General features: G+C 40.4%; 1 protein-coding gene across 1 annotated transcript; it reads left to right on the top strand.

The window, feature by feature from the left end:
* The first annotated feature begins 7,110 nt into the window (after positions 1-7,110).
* On the top strand, positions 7,111-8,488 carry LOC116043806. Its single transcript, XM_036004444.1, has 2 exons — positions 7,111-7,747; positions 7,841-8,488. Exons 1-2 carry the CDS (start codon positions 7,370-7,372, stop codon positions 8,486-8,488), a joined length of 1,026 nt encoding a protein of 341 aa, XP_035860337.1. The 5' UTR covers positions 7,111-7,369.
* The last annotated feature ends 754 nt before the right edge of the window (positions 8,489-9,242 follow it).

Raw genomic sequence — 9,242 nt, 5'->3', positions numbered from 1 at the left:
CCTCTCCCAACACCTGCAATCCATAGGACAGAGATGAAGTGTGACCAAAACCAAAAGGGAGACAGGGTGAAGGCTTCTTACAGCCTCACTTAAACATTTGAGCAGTCATGTAAAATAAAATGAAAGAAAAAAATAAATTATTTGAAAATGAAGAGAAGATTGTGGGTTAGTATTAAGGACAAATGTGAAACCATACTGCACTCCTACCCCTAACACCTTTGAAGAAGAAGGACTGGTGTGCCTGTGGCCCATCACCCAGCCTCTATTTTTTATCTGGGCCCAGGTGGGATTGGATCCAGATGGGGCACCTGATCACCACTCTCTCTCTCTCTCTCTCTCTCTCTCTCTCTCTCTCTCTCTCCCTCTCTCTCTCTCTCTCTCTCTCTCTCTCTCTCTCTCTCTCTCTCTCTCTCTCTCTGCTTTGGAAGGGAGTTTCCTGCAGATCTAACTCTTTCAATGCCGGTCACGACAATTCATCCCCTAGAGAGTGAAGAGCTGGGAATTGAATCAAGCTGTGAAATAGTGTCTGCATGTGTGCATCTGAACGATTGTGACCCCTATAATTGTATGGAAATTCAATAACTGTTTGACAATAGTTATTTATTGATCATTACTTACCATGCAAATAAGACATTATCTGTTACACCATTGCCAGCTTGAAATATGATCCTCCCAATCCACCTTGCAGATCAACTTCTCTCTATAACTGGCAACAATAATAACCATGGCATTAAAATAGCGTGGGGTTTGGTGGCTTATGTTTCTGTAAAAAGCACAGTGCAAAAATACATTACAATACAGTACAAAAAAAAACTGTTCAGTGGTGACTTTGCAGCTTGACTGCATTATGGGCCAATTCATTTTAAGTGTTAGGGCAATAGGGGGTTGTGTCTTATGATCCAATGGCAGATTAGAATACCCCTGACCCAATGGGTTAACCTAACAGGAAACCTGGAGGATACACCCTATTAGACCTGTACTTCCTGCTACTTTGAGGCATGTACAATTTATGAGCCCAGAGGTACGGTGTACCACTGCAGATCTGATGGATTTCCTCTTTCGTTCTCCAAAAAAGACCAAGCCAGAACATTTTATGAAAGAAAAATGAGATGAAAAAGAGGGAAAAAAGGCAGATAAGGTGAATAAAAGAACCATCTGCGGGGCACTCTGCAAAGCTTTGTGCCAAACGGTCTGGAAAGAATCACACATTCTGGCAGTACATCCTATAAATATGCTCTGATCCTTATAATTCAAATGAAACGTAGGAGGATATTAAATAGATCCCATTGTATATCAGTGCCAGTGGTGTGAGTACAGTAACTCACCAGGAATAGACACTTACTTGAAATAACTCAAAATTGATAACAAATATGATTTACATAGAGGACTTTAGACAGGCTACAATTTCCTTTGCTACATCCATACAGTGTATCTCACATTGCATTGAACTAACACACACACTCATGTCTGTACAGGATGCTTCTATATTTGTCACATTTTTTGGGTGTTTGAACTTTGAAGTGTCATTTCTCTGGAAATGGTTTCAAATGAACAAGCAGAAACGATGACATAAATGCAGCTTCACAGTGACGTAAGAATAAAAAACCACAATGCCATGTACAGCAAAACAGTGTAAACCCCCATTGGCTTATAACACTACTTTAAACATTTGAGTGAACCATATCTATGCAAAGGTGGTCATCTGCCAATGTTGTATCAGTGGAAAAACAGCAAGTCGCCTTGTTCTTGTCATGTTCTAAAAGTTTTTATGATCTGCAGCAGGAGAAAAAAATAAATCATCATGAAATACTGTGTCTCTAGTAGGGTTTTGGGTTTGTTTATGTGTGTGGGTGAAGAGAAGTGGCACTTACGCATTTGCCAAACCATCAAACAATGTTTCTGTAATCTGTCTGCAGGCTTCAGACACTCATTTCATGATGTAATATGTGCTACAGCTTCTCGTCTTCAGACTTCGCCTCGCCTTGCAGCGCTGCAGCCTAGCGTGACTGACACCTTGTGCCGTGCATTCCAGCAGATGTTATTTTCCGAACATAGAACAAGTTAAATGTGTTGTGTCTTACCTTAAAACACAGCATGGGTGTAGGAATTTGCGAGAGGACTTGTATGTGTAAGTTTTTTAGGGCAACAACTATAACTTCTATAAAATCTAATAAAACAATAACACAGTTTAATTAGCTACACAGATAGGTAATAAAACGTATGTTTCTGTGTAAGAAATTCTTACTATAAATTATGTTGAATATCCATACTTACTTATAGCTTGTTCCATCACTAGACCAATGTTGGTTCAGGCAGCAGGAAGATGAAGAAAGACAGAAAAAAGGGACGAGAGGATGTAGAAAATACAGGAGGAATAGGGTTAGCGTGGGGATAGAGATAAAGGTTGGTTTAGGGAGGAGGGTTGGATGCAGAATTTGAAGAAGTATATCAGGAAGAAGAGGATGAGACAGGAGATAGGCAAACAGTCTCCACTGCTGTCAGAGATGATAGAGTAACTCAGCATCTTGAAAGAGACTGTCTCCAACTTTTATCAAGCTGCAGTAAAACACTGATCCCTGCAATGCTTTGATACAGACCTTGTAGATCTCAGTTTTGCCACTGAAGCAGAAGTTCAAAGCCTGGGCCAGACCACAGTGATGCTTTAAACAATAACTAATTCACCATCAATAGTGATCCCAAGATTGAGGGTGTTACAAAAGCTACAAAGTTACAAAAACGGATTATTTCATGACCAACTCCCTAACACTGGCCATGAAATAATGATTCATGAATGTAAATGTATGAAATGTATTGTTAGACTACCAAGAGGGCCATCAATACAGCTAGAAACCAGAGAAAGATCCTTCTTGGGAAATATCCTATATCTACTTATATCCTTTATAGGTGCTTTGCAATTTCCATGTGTGCTTACATGTCTCAGGTGAAGGCCCAAACCTGACATTACCCTTCACAGTAGGGTCAGATATCATTTATAATCCTGATCCTGATGTTACAACATTTGCCTACTCATCCAGTAGACACAGAGGATCGTTAGCATGTGGAGTTGTGTTTCTGGCCACCTGGTGAATTTAAGTCCAATATTCATTCTCCTTTTAGCTTTGTTTTTTTTTTGTCTCCACCAACTCTATATCCAAACATATCTGCTAAATTCTCCTGATTTTCTGCAATTGTCTGTCTGCCGTTTGGTGCTGGGTAACTAGCGTATAGTGAATTTTGAGTGCTTTTATTGGTAAAAATAACTGCCTGCTGTAACTGCTGCAGAGTTTGGTGATAATAATCTGTTGGTTCAGCACTACATGCGGCACCTTTGACATACAATTATGTGATCCATTTTCAATACAAAAGTATTGATTTCACCCACTTCCCCACAAATCTCCTTATTAATAATGACCACTTTCTCGCTGTCCTTAATCAGCGGACCATGTCCAGTTTCTCTTTACACAAGACATTATGCCACAGTGACTCATAGTAACAAGGCTGTGTACGTGTCTAGACTCTTGAATGTTTATCAAATATAACATCAGATGTAAAAGTAATGATGGAGTTATTGTTCACATTTCAGTCTGCAAATGCATTTAGCGGAAAGGTGACTTTGGCTGTCATCCAAACTGTCTCTTAAACAAAACAACGGACGTTATAAGGTACTAATATCAGCAGTGAATGGAGTCACGTAGGCCTGAATGACTGAACTGCAGCAGGCGGTTTATCACATTTGATTGACTATTTTAGAAAGAGTACAGTTACATAATATCCTTTGGATAAGAACCTACTCAGTGAAAAATCCTCCCATTTCCCCCTCTCGAAAGCCAACGCACTTGCCCTGTATCAAAAATATCATGCCTCTCCCACAGATGATGACATTTGGAATATGATTTAGTCTTGTCGCCAAGTTACTATCAGTGTGGGGCTTTAGGTAAACACATTTGATAGGACCCAAAGGTCTAGCACCAACACTGAGCTGGGAGGACAGGCAAGTGCGCAGGCCCTTGGCCCTGTTAAGAATCAGCAGAAGCCAAGCAGGAAACATCTGGAAGACCCAGTGCAAACAGATGTCGGAATGAGATAAGAGCCTATGAGTTCAGCCTCCCATCTCTGCATGATGAGGCTTTGTAACATCCAGGTGGGCTGTAGCCTTGGCTCAAAGGTCCAAATAATCAAACTAAAGGTTTTTTTTTTCTCACACTAGCATCTGGTGAAGGCTGTGAATGTTGTCAGTAACTTGTGTTCCATTGTCCCTGGTCTCATTTTGATCCATTGTCAGCCAGACTCTCATGAGACTCCCTTTATACAATGTTTTTGCTTCTCCAGGTCACCATTTACATCATTTCCTGCCATAGTTTTAACATCGGCTGGGCAACAAAGTGAAGTATGCATCAATGATTGGCCATTCATTCGTATTGCCCATGCTCCAGCTCATTCTTGTACTGGAGATTGTTTGATATTGAATTGCAGTGTTAACTGTATTGTTTATTTTCAATTGCTCATCTAAACACTTGAGGCCATAGTCTTTGAAAAAACAAAAGACTGGCACAAAACTGGCAAAACTGTGTATGCATGTGATTGTTTCTTGGAGTTTAAGTTGTGAAGTATCATTGTGTTCCAGTTTTTAACCCCTCACCCCCATCACCATGAAAAAAATATACTAACTTCTCCCTTATGACTGCTGATTACTTTGCGTGAGGAACATAAAACAGAGGAGAAAATAACGGAGATAAATTATGAAGAAAACTATGTCATTCGCACAGATGAGTAGAAGCCACAGGGGAGGGTTGGTTCCTGTTAAACTATAAAAAGGTTTCTCTTGGGACATTAGATCTGAAGTGGAACTCACAGATTGTTCTGCAATCAGAGGCAACTGCACACCACCAGCCTGGATCTTCATACATTGATATATAATGGGTCCTTGGTGGCAGGGAAAAGTTACAGAAAAGTTAGTCAGTGTGAATTGATAATTTCGTATAAAAAGGATAATGCTGAATGATGTTAAAAAGTTAGCTTTAGTATTTGTGGCTACTGTTTTTGACTCAAATAACACTGATTTTTGTTCAAAAAAGAGGACTTTAAATTTCTGAATTGAGAATTTTAAGCCTGTGAGGGGTTTAATGAAGGAGTAGATTTCAGTGAAGGTCAGTGGATTATATTTGTTGTTCTAAATAGCACAATATAAATTTCAGTTAAAGGAGGGATGTGTTCATGGTAGATTTAACCCTTTTTACCCATTGAAGTGTTAGGATTAAATATAGTTTTAAGTGAAAAAAATATTGACACACTTATTTTCTTGGCAAGGTAACAAAATGACTTATATTTTGTTAGTAACAATTAGGTTAGGCTTGCTATTGCAAGCATGGCAAAGAACATACATTTTCCCTTAAGTGCTATTCATATCCGATTGCTACAGGAAGCAGTTACTGTAGAGCCATTGATCCCAAGGTTGTTGGTTCAATCTTGACCTCTTCCTGTCAATGTGGTGAATGGCCCTTGAGCAAGACACTGAACCCCAAACTGTACCCAATGTATGTATTTAAATATAAATAAAACAAAATGGACAAAATCAGCTTCATGTATTGTAATGTACAGTACTTAACTTTGGTCCAACAGGATAATGTGGCCATATTAGGACACATCATAGGGGATCCAGACATGACTCCGATTTCCTCCACTATGCTGCCTCAACCACACCCTTTTACCCGCAGTAATTTATAGGATTTACCAAACTACCCTTGGGATGACTAGTGGTCCACCGCACAAACAGGAAGGAGAGAAGAGGTCAGTGATTGAAAGGAGGAAGTGCTGGCAAACAGCAACAATACAAGAGGAGGAACACCCCCCCATTATAAATAGGAACAGACCCCTGCAGTGTTGCGTTCGGGGTCACGACTGCAGGGATGGGAGACAATAGGGGAGCAAGGCCGCTGGCTGACCAGTGTAAGTGTGATGTGTCTGCGTGACTGAGATAGTATAACGTCAAGGGTCATGGGAGACACAAGCAAGCAGTCACAAAACAAAACCGAAGTGCATGATGATTCAAGACTCCATTGTCTGGAACAATCATTAAGCTGATTGAGCTTGTTGTTCAAGTACTGTATCTAAAAGCAAAACAATTGTCCGTTGCATCATAATTGAAATAGATTTGGCTCTAAAGTACATATATAAAAAATAGCTGATGTAGTTAACATTAAAGAGTTTAGACATTGAATCAGTAAAACATGTTAGAAACAGCACCAATGAATTGTACATTACATCCTGTGTTTGTATGTTTCTATAGAAGTTGGCCACATGGAGCATCACTCATCCAAGTGGCTCCTCGTTCTGCATGTGTGTGTGTCTGAGGGAAGAGCGGCATCCTGCTCTTCACCTAAAACAGCCTGTCAACCTGTAAAGCAATGGACCTCCACCCAGTTTCAATGGAGCATCATCACAACTGCAGCCAGACACTTCCCAGAGGAAATCCTCAGCAAGGCCAGACACAACAGTGCAATTATTATCACAATGTAGCATCTGCCAATGCTGTTTTGCACAAGTTGAGTTAGATTGACTGCATGTTTTTGAAAAGAAAAGTTCTTACTTGTGTTAGCAGTAAGTGACATAAATAATTTACAGTTTTTTCTGATTGCTTAAGCGCTAATCGTGAATCTTGTAGCACAATTTCTAAAACTATTAATACGTATAGCAAAACCACTCACTGAGTTTGCAAAACTAAAAGCACAAACACTGCTTTGCACTCATTTTGCAATTTTGTAACACACACTTTGCAAAACTGTAGGCACAATTCACAGCACAACACTCTTTTTGCAGAACTTTAAACACAACTCTGTGCTTACACTCAATTACCACATTTCCAACACACTACTAGCAAAATTATACACATGTATGGCTATCATTAACACTATTTTGCCAACTGTCTGGCACACATTCACATGTGAAAACTGTGTTAAAATTAGTTCACTTTGCAATCAGCCTAAGCACTATAAATAAGCCACAGGTAAGCTGTCTGTGTGGAGTACAATGGAAGGAGCAGTAAGAGTGAGAAGAGTGAGAATCAGAGGAGGCCGAGGAAGAGGACGAGGACGTGGATGTGGAGTTGAAGAAGTTGGAGGGAGAGGACATGGACTTGAAGAAGCGAGAGGGTTAGAGGAAGTTAGAGGAAGAGGACAAGGAGGAGCAAGAAGAGGACGAGGAGGGGAAAGAGGAAGGGTAAGAAGAGTAAGAAATAGAATAACTGATGACATCAGAGCTACAGTAGTGGACCATGTCATCAACCATGGGATGACCCTGAGGGAAGCTGGCCAACGCGTTCAGCCTAATTTGAGCCGCTACACTGTGGCAAGCATCATTAGGACATTTCGAAATGAGAATCGGTAAGTACTTTGTAGCACTGCCATACTCTAATGAGAAACACAACAGTACCATACATGCAAAAATACTGAAATTGTTACTTTACAGAATTGCTAGACGTCCAGATGTTGGGGGCAGAGGAAGAATGTTCACTCCAGAGCAAGAGACCCATATAGTGAACATGGTGATTGCCAATAATGCAATAAGACTGCGCGAAATACAGCAGCGCATAATTGATAATGACACCATCTTTCAAAATATACACAGTGTAAGCATTTCTGCACTAAGTCGTGTACTTGCGCGCCACAGAATAAGAATGAAGCAAATTTACAGAGTTCCTTTCGAGAGAAACACAGAACGTGTAAAGCAACTGCGATATGACTATGTGCAGGTAAGCTATAGTGTCATTGGTTCTGAATTTGGAAGTGCATACTGTAGTGCTGTGCATGGGCCTGATGTGTTGCATTTGTTTTGTCTTGTCCAGAGAGTGATGGAACTAGAAGCAGATGCCATGGGACATGAGCTACTTTTTGTAGATGAGGCCGGTTTTAACCTCAGTAAAACCAGGAGACGTGGCAGGAACATTATTGGACACCGTGCCATCATCAATGTCCCAGGACAACGTGGTGGTAACATAACCATGTGTGCAGCTATAAGCCTAAATGGTGTTGTTCACCATCATGCAACCATAGGCCCATACAACACTGCACATATTATTGCATTCCTGGACACCTTACATGACATGCTCACTGTTCAGAGACCAGAGCATACCCGATATGTCATCATATGGGACAATGTAAGTTTCCATAGGGCTGCTTTGGTCCGCAACTGGTTTACGGACCACCCATTCTTCATGGCACTCAACCTCCCTCCATACTCTCCATTCTTAAATCCCATCGAGGAGTTCTTCTCTGCCTGGCGTTGGAAAGTGTACGACCGTCATCCTCATCAACAGGTAGCCCTTTTACAGGCAATGGAGGAGGCATGTGGAGATATTGATCAGGCATCATGTCAAGCCTGGATACGGCATTCAAGGAGATATTTTCCCCGGTGCCTTGGACTGGAGGATATCGCATGCGATGTGGATGAAATTTTGTGGCCGGACCCAGAAAGACGACATGATGTAGACTGATTGTCTTTTATACTGTGAAATTACTATTTTGTGTTCTGACTTTGTCTTGGTTTTGATGAGTGTGAATAAACACCAATACTTGAAGTTTGGATCCTTGTATGTTTACATGACACTATGACAAAAGTATGACCTCAAATTGACATCTGTACACAGAGAAAGCAAAAGCCAGATGTGTTTTGTATTCATACCATCAGTGTGTAGTTGCCACATTGTGTGCTTAGTAGATGATGGCTTGTGTTTACTGTTTGACACGAAAACACAATTTTTACGAAGGTGTGAAGAGTTAATCTAGCTGTGTTCGCTTTTGCAAGAGAACTACAATGTTTTGATAATTGGGTGAAAGGTTTTCTTATTTGTGTCTAGAGTTTTGCAAAAATAGCCAATAGTTACAAAAAATGTGCTTAAGCAATCAGAAAAAACTGTAACTGTGAGTGTGAGATTTGTTTATGATTGGCATGGCAGCAAAACTTGCTGTGACAAACTTTTTCCTTGCTGACAAACCAATATGACAGTGGCCATAGTGACCTTTGTTTGCTTCTTAACTTTTTATTTTGGCTTGACAAAGTCAGTTATTGATCAGAATAATGGGTATTAATCTCCTCTGTGTGTGTGTGTGTGTGTGTGTGTGTGTGTGTGTGCATCAGAGTAGATCTCTAAATACTGGGATTTTCATAGATGAGCTCTAGCCTTTTATTTAACTTGGCTATGATGCCATGAATCAAATGACACACTCCAGATGTTTTCCAACAAGAGT

The sequence above is a fragment of the Sander lucioperca genome, chromosome 8, assembly GCF_008315115.2.
Source record: "Sander lucioperca isolate FBNREF2018 chromosome 8, SLUC_FBN_1.2, whole genome shotgun sequence".
NCBI classification, from domain to species: domain Eukaryota; kingdom Metazoa; phylum Chordata; class Actinopteri; order Perciformes; family Percidae; genus Sander; species Sander lucioperca.
This window is presented reverse-complemented; position numbering and strand designations above follow the sequence as displayed.